A 17,552-nucleotide genomic window follows, 5' to 3' on the forward strand; every position below is an offset into this window, starting at 1 on the left:
CTGCAGATGAGAAGGCACTTTCACTGCTCAGCAGGTTTCAAGCCCTCTCGGAAAGGCCTGAAGTTGCTCCTATGCACAAGGAAAAGCGAAGTGAAGGGACAGGAGTGGCCCACGTCTACAGAAGATGTTGAGCACAACCATGGGAAGCAGTTTGATGCACAGATCAACTTTTTGCTTCTGCTGATTCACCGTTACCATCACCACAGACAGAAGCAGCATGAGCCCCACTTTGTCAGAGAAACTGAGGGGCTGCCAGCACCGTGAGCTGGAGGAGACCCACGTCTTCACAGGCCCCGGAACTGGGAGAGGAACTGTACTCGTGGGGGGATGCAAATTGTTCCGCAAGTTTCAGCTGCCTCCTCTCAGAGACAGGCATGGTGCAGCTGCACCACCACAGGCACAGTGGCCATGAGCAGGGCAATGGCTCAGAGGAAGGATTAAGCCAAACATGGAGCCTCAGTGCCAACTCTGGTGCAAGTTACTCCCATGGACTAACCAGGTTACTCTGGCAGAACCAGGACTCAAAAGAGACCTGAGACTGGCTCTCTCCTACAGGTGCATCTGTAGGAGATGCTTCCACTAAGCCTCAGGAAGGGAGCACAGGGATGGGAACATTCTGGGATGCACCTTGCAAGAACCCAACTTGCTCCCATGCTCCAGGGCAACTTCTCTCCCAGGAGGCAGAAGAGATTCCCTGCACCATCAACCTTTCCCATGCTGGCTGTTTGCTCCAGCTCAGCTGTTCCCACTGCCAGGCAGTGGCAGAGCATGTGTGACACATGACAATGCCGAGGGCTGACAGTGCACCCCAAACCTCGGCCCTGCACACCTCACACAGCCTGACCTCATGCAGGGCGTGTGTGACTGACACCAGCCCCCATACTGTCCGACCCCTGGCTCAGCCTCACAGCCCCATCACAGCCCCTCCTGCTCACACAGACCGCAGAGCAAGTGTTGATTTCCCTCATGCGGGAGCCTCGGCGTAAGTCAATCCTCGGGCGAGGAGGCGGCTGCCGGCAGTGCCGAGCCAAGGCACACCCCTTCATTGCAACACAACCCTAAAGATAGTCACTGTCCCCCGCTGTCCCCTGCCATCCCACCAGCCGCTCGGACCCGCCGCCGGCACAGCCAACGGCACGGACTAACGAGCAGGTCCACCAGAGCAGGTTCACCAGCCTCTCGCCCCACCACGACTGCAGGAGGGCGAAATTCAGGAGAGGAAGAGATTGCAGGAACCGCCGGGCACGCCGCACACGCCTGTGGTTGCGTAAAGTGTCCCCGTCGAGGAGGGACGTGAAGACATCGACCCCCCCCGGGTGTGGGGAGGTCGATGGGAGGGTTCAGCGCGGCCCCGACCGGCGCCGGGACAGGGATCGACGGCAGGAGCAGCCCCCGCCGCCCCGCAGCTCGGCCACCGCCGCTGGCTTTGGGAACCGAACCGGCGGGCACAGACGGTGTCTCGGGAAGAGATCGCCCCGAAGCCACAGGCTGAGCTGCTGCATCTCTGGCACAGCCCCAGCAACACCGAATGCTCCAAGAACCAGAGCCGGACCCAAATGCCAAAGCAGGAGCTGCCACCTCCCAGGAACGGACACCAGTGCTGCCGCCGTGACTGTGGGGTGCAGGGGGGACCCCACTCCCCGAGGCTGCACCTGCCCTTTCCCCTCCACTGCATCAGAGGAAACAACAGTATGGGGGGAAACATCCGAGTCCCAGGGCTGGCCACTCCCCGTGAGGCAGGGCCCCATCCACCTCCTGAGTATGAACCCACTGTGGGTGGCCCTCCACCCCACATCCTCCCCTGCAGCCCCAACTTAGAGTCTCTAGGACAGCCCTAGTGCACCCCATTCCCCGCACACCCAGCCTGACCCTACTAGGGATCTCCCCACTCCAGAGCACCTCACTTCCCTTCTGCCCCATAGGCTTCCTGACAGCGCTGCAGGTGCTTCCCTAGTCTCCCCCAGCCCCCGAACATCCCCCATTTCTCCATAACCCCCTGCTTCACACCTCAGTCACCGTGGGTCCCCCACACCTAGACTGACATCCCCACCCCCACCCCCCAAACCCTTGAGCACCCTAAACCACCTCACATGCAGCTCGACCTCTACGGGTGCCCCTGGTTCCCACAGCCCCAGATCACCCCACATCCAGCCTGACCCCACCAGAGATCCCCTGCTTCATAGCATCCCATGTCCCCTGGCAACCCCTCCACTCTATTACCAGCCTGAGCCCCCATGCGCCCCCACAGCACCACAGCTCTTCCTACAACCCTGCAGCCCATGACCAGACTGACCCACTATGGGTCCCTCTAGGGAGCCCCAAATCCTCCAGAACCTACCTGACCCCTGTACCCCCCAAAGCACCCCAGGACCCCCACAGCACCCCCGCAACCTGCTTGACCCCTACAGCCCTCACCCTCCCCTCAAAAGCCCTCTCGCCCCAAACAGGCCCGACACGAGGAACTTCACCTGCCCCCGCTCACCGGGGCCGCCACTCCGCTCCGCGCTGTCTCCACCTGCACCGCCGGCCCCGCCCCCGCCCCTTTACGTCACCGCACCAGCCCCCTTGGCCACGCCCACCGGCTGTCGCCCCCGCCCGTCACAGCGCGGAGGGGGCGGGGCCGGCGCGCGCCGCTGCAGTGGGCGGGGCCCGCAGGTGCCGGGCGGGGGGGCGGGGCCAGGCGATTCCTCCCAGCGCTCCCGTGACGTCATAGGCCCAAATAAGGAGAAGGTGCCCCCGCGCCAAGGCAGAGGCCCAAAGCCCACCCAAACCGGCAGAATCAGGGCTTTTGCAGACCTTTTTGGTTATTTTCACTATTTTCCGAAGCTTTCTTAGGGAAAACCCCGTCCTTGCTATGGGCTGGAGGAGCCGGCGGTGTCCCCGTCCTGGGCCCACCGCGGGAGGCGGCGGCGCGGCCGGAGCCGGTAAGGGCGTCAGGGTCACTGAGGCTGCCCCCACATCCGACCCCATCCCCGGGGCCACGCCCGGGTTATCGGTGCCGCGCAGGCGGCGGCTGCGGAGATAAGGCGGAATGGGGCCCCCGCGAGGACGGGGCTGGAGGCGGCGGCAGGATGGAACTCGGCCCCGGCACCGAGGGCCTCGCTGCCGTCTCCGCTGGCTTGGCGGTGGTGGCCTTGCGGTGGTGGCCTTGCGGTGGCGCTGGGTGCCGGGACTGGGCTGGAGCGCCCAGCGGGTGCTACCCGGGGTCACGCTCCGCAGCCGAGTCCCCCCAGCACCGCAGGGGCCCCGCACTCCCCTGTACCCTGCCCTGGGGACGGGGTGTCCCCATGGGGGGGTTCCTGCTGGCACCCGGTGGTCACCGCCCTGGGGGCGCTGCGAGGACCGTCACTGCGCGTCCCCCGCTGCCTCTCCCGGGGCCTCTGCAGCCGCCAGAGGGGCGCGGGCCGGATCCTGCCCTGAGCTCAGAACCTCAACGCCACGCAGCTCCAGCGTGGCAGGGTGTTTGTTCCCCCCCATCCGCCCCTCCCGGGAAGCCCTAAGCCTTCCCCGGTGAGGATGAAGGTTTGGGGGCAGGAAGAACCTCTAGGCCCTGCAGAGTGAGAGAGGGGGGAGTCCCCGCTAATGTGATGAGAGGGGGATGAATCCATAAGCTGTTAAGCCACTGCAAAGCCCCTTGCATTCTGGCCCTGTTATCACCGACTTCTGCTCACATCTGCTCCCGGGGTTATTTTTAATCTGGTATTAAGGACTTGTGGGTCCTTCTGCAGGCAGAGGAGGGCTCTGCTTGTCCCCCCCTCCAAGCCGTGGAGGGAGGAGCTGTGTTTTGTGGGCCGCAGAGGTGTCTGTGAAACACTAAGATCAATCCTGCTGCTATTTGGGAACATGAAAAGAAACCCCTGTCACCCCCTCCCCTCCAGCACCCAGCCATCAACTCTCCAGAGGGTCCCAGCACTGGGGAAAGATCAGCAGGGGAACCAGGCAGGAGCCTCACACAAAGGGATGAGTTCAGAGATCTAAAAAATAGAGATATTTATTAGCATTGAGTAAAGTGCAACCTCAGGGTGGTTTGAGACTCAGCAACTGTATGAATGGCAGGAGAGAAGCTCAGAGAGGGGTTAAAAGCCTGAGCAGGGCTGTGCCAACAGGATCTCAGGATTGCACAAAGGCCTTAAGAACAGAAACATCATCAGATAAATTATTTACAGTTCAAATTGATGACAGGAGGGTGAAGACTCACGAGCTGCTGCAGGCTGAGAGAAAGAACAGAAGCTGGGATGGAATATGGGCCCTGAGCTGGTGTGTCAGCAGTCTGGAAATTCAGGGCAGCAGTTGGGGACAGCTGGGAATGTTCCTTGGCATCAGGCTCTAATTTGGCGCAGGAAGATACAGTGAGGTGAAGCCTTGGGGCTGCTGCTCCTGCCTGGCTGGAACAGAAATGCTTCATGATTTCCAATGGTGATAGGCAAGGATGACTTAAAAACCAGCATCAGGTCCTGTACCTGGATGTTTCTGCTAAAACTCAGAAGATTTTTCCACACTTGAAAAGACCTTAGCAGTCCCACAAAGCTGCCAACGTGCTGTGGGACATACCACTGGCACTGGCTGCTGGTGGCCTTTCCTGGCACTATGGACTGGCAATGGGGTCCTCTCTGCCAGGTCTGTGGCCAGGAGGAAATTCCACTGCTGGAGACACCAGTGCCAACAGCTCCCCATGGCACTGCCCCAGAAACTCCAGATGGGATCTGCTCCATATACAAATAGGAGAATTTCTCTTGCCAGTACCTTAAACTCTCCAGGGAGACTGGAGCTGAACAGTGCTCCTCCTACTTACAAACATCCAGAGCAAAGACTGCAGAGCTGAAACAGCTGCAGCCTCACTGTGCATGTGTGGGGTGGGAGAGGGACTGGACCCACAAGCTCAGAGCCATTTCTGACAAGATTAGGAAGAAGTTCCTTCCTGTGAGGCTGGTGAGGCCCTGGCACAGGTTGCCCAGAGAAGCTGTGGCTGCTCCATCCCCAATCCTGGAAGTGTCTAAGGCCAGGTTGGATGGGGCTTGGGGCAGCCAGGGCTAGTGGAAAGTGTCCCTGTCCATGAGAGGGGGTTCAAACTAGATGAGCTTTAAAGTGCCTTTCAACCCAAACCACTCCATGGTTCTATGAAATGCTCGTCAAGGCACTAAAAGCTGCCCAGAGCAGCACCTTCAGGGGACAGAGCCTGGTCCACCCCCAGTTCATGCTGGAAGAATTCTCGGGATCTGAATCAGGAATTGTGCTCTGGGCTGGAGACAGGCAGGACCACATGACTTTGATCCACTCTCCCTTCCGGCCAGCAGGAATACGAATCAAGTTTGCAGCTCAAGCTTGTTTCTGGTTTCTTCACTGACCTTTGCACCACTGTGGGTGGAGGTCAGAGGCTCCTCCCTTGGCTCATTGGGAAAACCACAGGGACCACTGGTGTGAATGGTGCTGCTGTGGAAAGCACAGCCCCTCACAGAAGGGGAAGAGGCTGCGTTGGCCAGGACACAGCCACAACAGCATTGCAGAGCCCTCCTGCACGCCTCAGATCCAGCAAGACAGGGCTACTGCTGTTCAATCTTGACATGGTCTCCGATCATCCAACGGTGATATGTGGCCAGGAAGATGTCATTGTCTCGGGGGCAGTCATAGTGGCAGGAGCACATCTTGATGAACATCATCTTCCTCTGGAAGAAGTCCCCCTCAGGGCAGTGGAACTCCACATCCATGGTGCTGGTCAGGAACGGGGTGCAGCAGCGCCCGTCTGAGCAGCTGCCGCAGAACCGGGGCCGGTAGGAGCGGCTGCTGGTGCATCCTGAAAACTCAAAGTGGAGGCTCTGCCGCTGCTTTGGGGTCTGCACACACTTCTTTCCCTTCTAGGGAGAGAGCAGATGGATTACCATGGACATGACAGGAAAGATGCACTGAGGCCTGTGCTCTGACCCCATCACTGGGCTATGGGACACATTGGACAGAGGAAGTGGAAGCACAGAGCAAACCCTTTGAGCCAGGATCATTCCCAAGGCTGTCCCCAGCATTTGGGGTGCCATGTCCCCTCCCTTCCAGCACTGTACCTCACCGTACCTTGGTTTTCTCCGTGGAGAAGTCGCAGGGCCGGACCATGCAGAGCCGGGTCTCCTTCTCCAGGCGGCACTGGGGGTTGTTGTTGGTCACACGGGTGGAGATGCCCATTCCACAGCTCCGGGAGCACGTGCTCCACTCTGTGGTCTGCACCAAGCAGTTCTCCTGCAGGATGTTCAGCTCCGGCTTATGAGCTGGATCCTCCCTGAAAACTGAGCCATGAGGAAGAGACACAAGGCAAGGCTCAGGGCTTTGGACAAAGAGTGGCAGCTCCATGGCTGCTCCCAACTCAGTTTAACACTTCAGGAACATTAGCAAAGGTCTGGCCCATCCCATGAGATGCTTGGTCTCTCAGCAGAAAGGGGATGCATGTGAGCAGGGGCCATTTCCTACATAGCCCAGCTCCAGACAGGTCTGCTGTGACACTTCAGGACACAGGAGATTTCCCATAGCATCACTGAGGTTTCACTTTGTATTGGGTCTGGCTGAGCTGGAGTTGAGCAGCCGTTCCAGTGCTGTGCTCTGCAGTGGGAGTTGGAAAGGTGTTGGTAACACACCAGTGTTTTTGGCTACTGCTGGGCAGGGTTGGCACAGCATCACCAATGTCTCTCCAACATTCTCCCCTGATGAAGGGGCTGGGAGTGGGCAAGATCCTGGGAGTGGACACAGCCAAGACAGCTGACCCAAATTTACCACAGGGATATTCCAGACCGTGTCCTGTCAGCTCAGATATAAAAGCTAAGGAAAGGAGGAGGAAGAGAGGGGAGGGGGAATTTGCTATTCACAATATTTGCCTTCTGGTGCAACTGCTCCATGTGCTGAAGCCCTGCTTCCCAGGAAGTGGCTGGGCACCACTTGATGACAAGAAGTAAAGAATAAATCTATGTTTTTTCTCTCTGCTTGTGCACATGCAAACTTTCCCTTTTGCTTTAGTAAACTACCTTATCTCAACCTGCAAGTCACTTTCCATTTATTTTCTCCCCCTTGTCCAGCTGGGAAGAGGAGTGATAGAGCACCTGGGTGGGCTGGTGTTTAGCTCTGGAACACAACACTTGGTATTCACCCCCATCATGATGATGCACAAAGCCACCACCAGCCCCAAACCAGTCAGTGCCCCAAATCCACCCCTCTTCCCCAGCAAACAGCTCCCAGCCCCATCCCACGTGCCCCACTGACCTGCCATGGCTGTTCCAAAGCGGTTATCCTCGCTGCCCTCCTCACACACCCACTCCTCGCAGCACTTGTTGTGGAACTTCACCCTCCGGGGGTTGGGGCACTCTGGGGACGGCAGGCGCAGGTCATCGGAGCAGAGCGGGGTGCAGCCGATGGCCCCGGCCATGCAGATGCACTGCAGTTTGCATGTGGGCTGGAAGCTCTCCCCGTTGAGGTAGATCTTGCCCAGCAGGTCACATGTTGCACCCGCATGAGCTGGGGGAGGAAGAGGAGGAGAAGGAGGAGTAAGCGGAAGGCAGAAGCCCTGTCTTGGGGACACAGAGCTCCTGAGGAGGGACAGAGCCCATCCTCCTCTGCTCTGCCATACCAGTGCTGAATATATCCTATTTGCCTCCCTGGACCCAAGGCTATTTCTGACACTGATTTTTCCGAAGTGCTGGTCCTCCCAAAATTCTCTAAAAAAAATTCTTTTCCATTTGGTTGAGCTACTAAGTATGATTTTGTGTTTGGTGCCTGTAAAGAGCCTGTCAGAGTTCTTCCCAACCACCTCAAAGTGACCGGTCAGTGGTGCTGTGCAAGACATATTCCTGATATGGCATGTGAGCATGGCCTTGCTCCTCAGTACTCCTGGGATACCAACAGGCAACACTCTTCTAAGAATGGCTGGTTCCCCCATGCAAATGGTACCTACAAATGAAAAGGATACTTTGGGATGGTGACCTTTTTGGCCCCTCTGTGATGTACAAATCTCTTCCTCCTCCTTCCAGCCCCAATTTCTTTCCAGTTCTCACCCTTCTGATCTCTGGATCTCTCATCTCCAGACCTCCTACCAATCTCTGCCTCCTTCCCAATAAAACTTAAATGGGCAAAAAAAAAGGAAACTCAACAATATCTGACATAGAGCAGCAACCTTTACTCTGCAAGCACGACAATGTTCCCAAGTTCTTACGAGTGCATTAGCCAGAACTTTCCCAGTGAAGCTTTCCAGCAGAAATCTCTTACCTGATTAAGATCAATAATGTTTTCAAGAAGAACCAACTGAACCATTTGATATGAAAGATTTCCTTTATGCTCAACCAAAATACTCATGGGATAGTATCCATAGAGGGAAGCATTTTACTCATTAATTATTTTGATACTATAAAGATCAAGATGAAATATTTGGATAGAATGGAAAGGGAAAGTTTTGAGGTTGTTTTTTTAAAAAATACTTTTATATATATGTATCTTTAATGTATTTTTTTTTCTCTCAGCTTGAAATTCAATGTTGAAATCTCAGAGTTTTCACAGAACAGAAATCTTGATTTTGGACAGTTTTCAGCAGCTGCTGTTTTCTGCAATCCTGAACCTTAAAAAAAAAAAAAAAAATCCATGCAAACCTCTATGGGGAAGTTACCAAAAGGAAGGATTTTTGACTGCTTGGGGAGGCTTCCCAGGGAACCTGATCTGTTTTTCCCTAAGTCCTGCTCGCCCGGGGGACACTGTTTCAGACAGAAAGCATTTGAATCAAACAAGGAGTAAGAATCTCTTTCCATCCCATCTCTATCCCTTGAAGGGACACAAATCCTTCTGTCCTTCTGGTGCAAGACCTGAATCTCATCTTTACAATGTCACTGGGATAAAAATACTCCTGTGCTCCAACTTTGACACTTCAAAATCCTCACTTTTTCCATCAAAGTGGAAGCCATCCATCCACCATCCCTCTATACAACCATTCATACTTATTTTTAAACACTCTCTCCCATCCCAGTGAGTGGATCATGCTGTTCCCTCTCCTCCCTCCCTTCCCAAAGAACAGCAGCCCGCTCCAGGGGTTGACTGTGTTTTCCAAACTCAATCGCTCTGTTGTGCCCTTCATTACCCTCCATGATCTCCCTTTCCCACTGGCCTGATCGCATTAAGGCTCCGAAAAGACAGCACCTGTTAAGTGATCCAGCTCTTTATTCCCTGGCTCTGCCTGGCACCAACCACGCCCAAACACCAAGTCCAGCCAAGGCTTTTGCCCTTTTCCTCGGGATACGGCACTGCTGAAAGAGCTGCTCCATAAAGCTCTACCAGCTCCCTGCGCCCCTTATCACCCGTAGGACCCCTACTTTAGAGTTACTACAGGATCCTCTCTACCTTTCTGATACTCTGAGGTCTCCGCAGGAAGGAAAGGATTCCTCTGAAATATGTGGAATGTGCTAATATTACACAAATATAAAATAAGTTTCCCTCTGATGGTTCCCTTCCCATCTCTCCCAGTACAGCCTACAGACTGGTCTCAACTGAGACACTTTTCCCATGATACTTGAGCATGATACTTTTCCAATGATACCTCAGCTCCTTTTCTCCTTCCAGCACATCTGCTTATTTGGATAAATTTAAGTCAAAACATTGATCTTTCCTTTCCTCTGATTCACTCCTCCAGCTTCCTTCACTGCCTCCAAAATCCCCCATCTTCCAACAGATCCATGTGGACGTCATAAAAAAACGTCACCCAAGGGTGTTATGGCCCAAATCCTCAGCCCATTTTAGAAATAAATCCTGGCCCCTGGTCACTACAGTTTTTGCTGTGAAAAGACTAATTTCTCATTTAAAATCAGGAAGGACGATTGTGTCTGCAATTCTGATTTCCTCTACAGCAGAATCACTTCAAATGTTTGGATCAAGCCTGGATGTCTGCTGAATACAAAGCACCTTTATTAGAAGGATTTCAAGGCTTCACGGAGGGATTTTGAAATGGTGACTCCCACACTCCTGAGGAAATTGTTCCTGTGGTTTTGCTACCTTCCCTCCACAAACAGACACCGCATTCCCATTTGGAATGAGGCAGCATGCAGCTCACATCTGCTGGATGGCATCACACCTGTGTTTGCCTTATTAAGCTTCAATCCTCAGCTCTCAGGTGTCTCAATGTCTGCGGAAAGTACCAGGAGCTCACATGCCTTCCAAAAATCCCCAAAATTGGGGAATGAAAATGAAGCAACTTGTAAAAACTTCTTGAAGGAGCAAACACCAACAAGTTAGACTCATTTAGACAAGGGCTAGGGATAAATGGGATATTAAGAAATTCTTCCCTGTGAGGCTGTTGAGGCCCTGGCACAGGGTGCCCAGAGAAGTTGTGGCTGCCCCATTCCTGGAAGTGTCTAAGGCCAGGCTGGATGAGACTGAGCAAACTGGGATAGTGGAAGGTGTCCCCACCCATGGCAGGGGGTGGCTCAAGAAGAGCTTTAAGATCCTTTCCAAGATAAACCATTCCATGATACTATGATTCTGTGTCAGGTTGGTGCTGGATCATTTCCAGAGACATCCAGTGCTGTGGCCAAACATTTCCCTAAGTACTCACACCAAACTGCCAACTCTTAGGTCTTCCTGATTATTTTGAAATTTAAGAAAAAAATGTCAGCTCCTCTCAGAGATGGGGCAGAGGAGTCTTGTTTTTAAACAAAGACCAGGAGGTTGCAGAAACACTTATTTTCCTCTAGACCAAAATAATTTCTGCTTGTTTCAGAAGGAACTACTAAAAAATACATTAAATTTTTTTTTTTCTTTTCTAGATGAAAAGGGGTGTCAGGAGATAAAGCAGTTTCTGCATTTGCATTACCTGGCTCAGGAATTCTCATGTTCCACTCAGACACAATATGGTGAAGGAGATGTTCAGCTCCTCCCACATGCTATGGCCAGAAATACATTTTGCCTCTTGCATAGGAGCAGCCAAGTGCAGAACACCCACGCATGGCACAAGGCAGAGGGATTTGGGGTAGGATATTTCAAGGAAAAGTACTTTCAGTAAGAGCTCAGACTGCTGATATTTGCCCAAAGGGTAGAGGATGTCCCCTGAGGATGTCACAGGACACAGGAGAGTCCCACAGCCCCATTCATGCCCCACTGGAGCTGTGAGAAGCCAGCTGTGTGTGTGCCAGGGGATCTGCTCTTCCCGGGGCTGGCACTGATCTCCCAGCATGACACTGGATGAAGCTCCAAGGAAATTCTAATGGGTATTCTGGGGAGGCACCACAGAAAAGCCACACAAGGACAGAACCCGCAGCTCTCACCTAAGCAGATCCCACTGCCTCTGTGGATTTTGGAGAAGTCACAGTAGAGTCCCTTGTGATGGTCACAGGGCCTGTGCAAGGAGCAGAGCTCACCCAGCTGCTGGGCACACACCTTGCAGCAGCCACAGGCATCCCACACATGGCTGGTACCCGCAGGGCACTGCAGAGGCTGGGAGGGACACTGGCATGGGAACGTGCAGGCCTGTGGTTCTACCTGGAAGGCAAAAAGCCATGGAAAGAATGAGTCTATTGCAAGGCACTGGACAGGGAGAGGAAAAACACGGCTCTGCTGAAAGCACAGATACCACAGAAGAGAGGGGGAACAGCCCTGCTGCAGAGGGGTGTCTGCAGCTCCCAAGGACTCACAGGACTCATGTTTTCCTCATCCCTACTTCATCTGGAGCTCAAGAGTAAAAAAAAAAAAAGATGCCTCTTGGAAGCAGATCGAAACCAAACGGGACAAGCGATAGCTCAGAGTCCCCTGCACAGCTCACCCTCCCTGGAAGCAATAAAGTAGTAATCACTAACAGCAAGGAATGCCAGCTTCTACACAGGACAACCATCAAAGTCTCTGCACCACCATCAGACACAGTGGAAGCTGAAAAAACAATGTGCACAGCAACAGGGCTTGCCCAAAGCCAGGCAGTGGGACTGTGGGGATGCTGAAAACCAACCCAGAAGCTCGCAAGTTTCATTTTGTCCCCTGCATCTCACACTTTCTTCCTTATTACATGCGCCCTCTCCTTTCCATTTTCCAAGGAACGCAGCATAGCCAGCCTTCCTGGGGACCTTGTGAGTGCCCTGATGCCCCCCTTTGGCAGCATTTCACTGGACAGCCCTTGAAACCCACCCTTGGCTTCATGACACTTCAGACACCAAACAGAGACCAGGCTACAGCTGAAGCAGGATTACCTGCTCTGGAAAACCCAGATGGGTCCAGCATCCCAGTCACTGAGTGTGTGCCATCCCTGTTCTGCATCAGCTCAGAGCAGGAGCACCAGCTCAGCTCTGGCTGTGCCCAGATTTGGGCAAGATGCAACACCCTGACTGTGAACAGAGCACAGAACATGTGGCCTCTAGAGATCCTCTGAAACCTCCTCAGAAACAACAGTGCCAGCTCCAGCCTGGTTTGCTGTTCAGATCCTGCCCATCCAAATTCCCCCTTGCCCCATTCCATGCACCACTCCACTATTCTTGACACAGCTCAGCTCACACCCAGAGCTGACACAACCCTGGCACATGGAGGATGCCACCAAAACACTCCGGGATCCCGCACTGCTATGAGCGGGGTGGAGAGGGAAGCATCCAATGGGGCAGACTCCTCACAGCTCTGCTGTCACCCCAGGAGAGCAGCAGCTGAGCTGGTAACAGCCTTGAGGGCAGCAGGGAGGGGGACACACACCTGGAACAGGTCAAAAAATGTATCTTGTTATGGCTCTGTTTGCACTTGTCAGATTCCATCCAGCCCTCACTTGTGAAATAGCTTCCTTGGATATTGTGTCTGTCACCAACCAGAGTAGGAAAACTTCCAGCTGTTTGGACTGTTGCTCTGACTTCAGTTCGTGTGGGGTCAGAATGTGCCAGCTTCTTTGTACAGCTGTGTCACCAACACAGCACTTGTGGGACTGGGATTGGGCTAAATATTCCCTCAAAATCATGGAATGTCCAAGTCGGGAGGGACCCACAAGGATCATGGAGTACCACCCCTGTCCCTGCACAGACACCCCAACAATCCCACCCTGTGCCTGAGAGCGTTGTCCAAATGCTGCTGGAGCTCTGGGGACATGACCATTCCCTGGGGAGCCTGAGCAGTGCCAGCACCCTCTGGGAGAAGAACCTTTTCCTAATATCCATCTAAACTACTCCTGAAACAGCTCCAGCCATTCCCTCAGGTAGTCCCAAGTGGTGAATCCTTCCAAAGTCTCCCTCTTCAGCAGGAATCAGCATAATTCTCCTGGATAACTCCTAGCACTAAGTATTTTGGAAACAAGCCTCTCCAGCCTGCAGCCCAGCTGTTCCCAGCCCTGGAGCCACTCACCAGAACCTGGCTTGTCCCAGGAATCAATTCCCAACTCCTGAAGTGCATTAAAAGAACTAAAAATACAGAAATCTTCCCTACTTTTTTCCAGCTCCAGCTGCTGGAGCTGCCAAGGAATGTGTTATTCAGTCCTAGATGAGTTGTGGGGGGGTGCATGAGATCACACAAGAAACAAAGCATTCCTAACATGGGATCTATATCAAGGTGTAATCCATGCACTTAATAAAAAAATAATAACAAGCATTTTCCAATGCAGTGTCAGCCACAGGCCATAGAAAGAAACAGTCCCAAAATAGCTCTCCTGCTGAAATGCAAACCAAACCAAGCTCTTTGGGGATAAGAGAATGCAACAGCTTTAAACCCAGCTGAGTCGTCTCACCCCTGGAAATGTCCAAGACCAGGCTAGAGAGGGCTTGGAGCAACCTGGTCTAGTGGAAGATGCCCCTGCCCATGACAGGTGGATGGAAGTGGATGATCTTCAAGATCCCTTCCAACCCAAACTATTCCATGATTTTACAATTCTGTGTTTTTTTCTTTCACACCCTCATTAATCATGGCTGGCACTAGTTATTTCCTTAATAACTCACCCACATAAACCAGCCCACCTGGTTTTACCTTCTGTTCACAGCAGCTTTACTTCCTCATTGTATCACAGCTGCTTTTCAGCAGGAGAACATCTGGATTCAGATCTCTGTTGTATCAGAGACCAGCTGGTGACCATGCACCCACCTATGCTGTACCTCAGCTCCCCCAGCCATCAGCTCAAAAGCCCAATTCATCATGATTTTCAGGACCCTTCTAAATACTCCCAGATGCTCCCAGTCGGCTCAGATGTGTCTCCTTCCATTGCTCAGGAGGTGTTGGGGCTCCTGTTTGCTGGTTTTATTGCTGAGCAAAGTCAGCCCAAGCTATTTATAATTCCTGCTGCTCTCCTAGGCCTGGTAGAGGAGGGAATGAGCTGGAATGGAGTTTGGCTCATACACACCCAAACAGCCAGAGCATTGAAAAACTGCCTGGCCAGGGAGGCTCTCCAGTGGGGAATAGCTGGGAAAAAGTCAATGTTCAACCAACTTCCTTGAGCCCTCCATTACAAAATTTTCTTTCAGAGAGGCTGAATAGTGGATTATATTGGTTCACCCTGCATTCTTTCCAAGGGCTGCTTCTGGTTCTTCTGCCCAAATAACTGCCTTAAAACTGCCCCAAAGAACTCCACAAACTGTTCCCAAGAGCTGCCAGGATTGGAATTCAGGGCTTTGTTGCACACCTAAAGGTAACACAAAGCCCAGCTCTTCCCAATAACCTGACACTGACCTGGGTCCAGAGGGATTCAACTCAGAGATCAAGGCCATGGATCTAAGAAGGTTCTAAAGCCTGGAATGTTGGCTCTCCCTGCTCCTGGCTTTTCCGACAGCTCTTGCATCCATCACAAACACTGTGTGTGAAGCTGTGGGACTCCCAGGACCCCTGAGTGATGGCCAAGCCACGCCAGAAGTGCCAACACTCAGACCAGAGGATTCCCCTGCTCTGTTCCACTCCATTGTGTTCTCTACCTCTGGCTCCCCAGAGCTGTCTGCTCAGCTGACAAGCCAGAACAAGCTCCCTCCCAAACTGCCAGAACCAAACCCAGTTACCTGCAGGCAAGAAAAATTGAGAATGTTCTTCCTGCTTCATATTTACATAAAACCTCTTCCCCTGCACCCTTAGGAGGGCACAAGTGGTGCAACATGAGCTCCCACCACTGCAGCAGGTCCATGGCACTTCTGGATTTCTCATTCCTGAGCAATGTCCACAGGAGCCCAGGGAACCAGCTAAGGGAGCCAAAACAAAGAGGATTTTTAAAATGTTCTTGGGCTCATGACTGCACTCAGAGGGCAGGAAAAGGTGAATTTTGAGCTGAGCTGGGTGATTGCAAAGAGCTTTGGGAGCCAGGGGTTAATGCTGCAAGGTAGAGGTGATATAATAAACACTCAGCTGGTTCTTTTAGTGCTCCAAAAACTAAGCAGCCAAAACACAGCTATTCATCCTTCAAACTCCAAGTACTTTGGATAACCCCTGCTCTCTCTCCATCTCAGGCTCAAAAGACGCCTTCCTACAGCTGCTGCAGCACATTGTACAACAGCTCCTTTGGAGAGACAAGAGCCAGTGACCCCCTTCACAGACAGAGCACGGGGATACAGACACCTGCCCAGGATGAGCCTAAACACAACTCGCACTAATTCTGGAGCTACTCTCACCTCTGAGCAACACAGGAGAAATATTCAGGAGTAACAGCTCTCATTTCCTGTCTTAATGCACAAAGCATCACAGAATCATTAAGGTTGGAAAAGACCTCAAAGGTCACTGAATTCAACCTAATGCTCAAAGAAAGTCAAAAGTCACATTTCTGAGGCATTTGGCATTGAGGTTTAGAGGAAATCACCTGTCTCAGAGTGGTAATCAAGGGTCACAGTGGTGGGATTGCTTGTTATTGTTTATATGAGCCACAAGTTGCTGCCACAGCTGAGCCAGAGTAAGAATCAAGATGCCCACCCTAAATGGCAGCAGTTTCCCTTAGACTGCAGCTCAGTTCACATTCTTGGCAGGAAAGGGGCTGGCACACACTAAGTTAACTGCCAGGAACAACCCGACAGACCTCACCAACCAGGAGCTGATTGCCTCTTTCACCACAACAAGCCCTGCAAGGGGCTCTGTGAACCCAGTTCCACTGAGCCAAAAAGCACTTACAGCAATTTAACGATGGCAGTGACGTTCCTGATACTGCTGAAATGAGAACAGCACTCAAATGTCCTAAGAGGAATCAGCTGCTCTCTCAAGAACTTGTATTAACAGGAAAACAGGCGCAAATCCTGCCCTGGAGATGATGCAGTCTAATTTTCCCCTCGGGATCACTGCTTTTGGGTGGACTCAGTGACAGCTGGGGAAGGATGGTGATAGTAAGGAACTGGGATATGAGACTGTTTCTCTTTGTAATGACAAACTCACTGACTTCCCCTCTCTCTCTGCTCTCTTCTCCCGCTTCTAGACCAGGGCGAATTTCTGGCTTCCAGGAGCAGGAGGAAACAAAACCCATTCCCGTGTGCCAGGAGCTCTGAGACCCGTGGATGACACACGTTACACGGGGCAGCCCCCGGGGGCGGAGGGGCTGAACAACCCATTGTCCAAGTTACCCAGGACATTTACATCACTCTGCCCCCAGCCCAGCTTCCCTCGGAAACTCGGGAGCAGGTGGCAGCCGGGAAGAGTCTCTCAACCCAAAGCCCTCGCATGCATCGAAGCAAGAAGCTGCAGTGCCCAGGCAGAGCTGCTGCAGGGCCGTACGTACCCAGCCAGGGGCGAGGAGGAGCAGGAACAGGGTCCGGGTCACTGTCCCCAAGTTGCCAGGCATCCCGGGTACTGCGAAGGGCAGGGATCCAGGCTGCCGGCCACTCCCTCCCGCTCCTTCGGAGCTTCCCACCTCTTTGGAGCAAGCGGTACATCATCTTCTCCCTAAATACCCTCTGCAAGGGGCGGGCCCCGCGCTGAGTGACGGGCTGGAACGGAGCCCCAAAGGGTGCAACAAAAAACGCCCAAATTCCAGGGAACACGAGTGAATTCCTGCGGCTCCGGCGGTTACGGGGCTGCCAGCGCTGCCTGCAGCTTGGTTACTTTCCAGGTGGGTAAATCAAACCCCAGTAAAAGCAGGATAATTATTTTTTTAATTTTTCCTCTTTCTACCTCCGAATATGAAGCTTGGCACAGCTTTCCCTGACGCAGACCCCCTTTCCCTACCTACAACCGTTCCTTTTCGGCTGCAAGAGCTGAGGAGTGATTAAACAGAGATTTGTGGTGTTCAGAGTCTGAGCAGGAGGGAGGGATGGGTAGTTCGGTGCTGTCAGGTATCACGTCTGGCTGTGCATCACCTGTCAGCTCCGGGGAATGAAAGTTTCATAATTAGAGCTCCTGCATGAGGAGCTGCGTATTTTACAAGGCAATGAAAAGCTCCTGGATGAAAGTTTTTCATAAAGGACAGCAGTTCCCCAAAGTGCTTTGGAATTGATGCAGGATCACACACATCTTTATTTCGAGTCATCATCCTTTCTGTTTGCTGCTGAAATACAGCACCAGGCTTGTGCACAGCCAGAACGGCAGAACTTTCGAGCATGAAAGAGTTGGGTTTTGCGTTAAAGGGTCGTTTTGTTTATTCCCGAAGAGAAAGCAGAGCGCTGCCACGGAAGGAGTGCAGCAGAGGGCACTCTTAGTCCTCGCTG

At 53.0% G+C, this 17,552-nt stretch overlaps 2 protein-coding genes across 3 annotated transcripts in view; both read right to left on the reverse strand.

Annotated features, from left to right (window-relative positions):
• EPB41 (erythrocyte membrane protein band 4.1) overlaps positions 1-2,941 on the reverse strand; it is a 95,601-nt gene extending 92,660 nt beyond the window's left edge. The window contains exon 1 of one of the 2 annotated variants that reach the window (XM_053998683.1): positions 2,797-2,941. The gene's annotated coding sequence lies outside the window, so the exon portion shown is untranslated. Of the gene's footprint in view, positions 1-2,482; positions 2,530-2,796 lie in introns of those variants that run through there. The other variant, XM_053998688.1, reaches the window with a different exon arrangement.
• A 937-nt stretch (positions 2,942-3,878) lies between these two features.
• Positions 3,879-16,886, reverse strand: LOC128818911 (CCN family member 2-like). Its single transcript, XM_053998694.1, has 5 exons — positions 16,628-16,886; positions 11,268-11,481; positions 7,234-7,485; positions 6,061-6,269; positions 3,879-5,852 (listed from the first exon to the last, which is right to left on the reverse strand). The coding sequence occupies exons 1-5, from the start codon at positions 16,688-16,690 to the stop codon at positions 5,541-5,543; spliced, it is 1,050 nt and encodes a 349-aa protein (XP_053854669.1). The 5' UTR covers positions 16,691-16,886; the 3' UTR covers positions 3,879-5,540.
• Between the last annotated feature and the right edge of the window lie 666 nt (positions 16,887-17,552).

Source organism: Vidua macroura, chromosome 25 (assembly GCF_024509145.1).
Source record: "Vidua macroura isolate BioBank_ID:100142 chromosome 25, ASM2450914v1, whole genome shotgun sequence".
NCBI classification, from domain to species: Eukaryota; Metazoa; Chordata; class Aves; order Passeriformes; family Viduidae; genus Vidua; species Vidua macroura.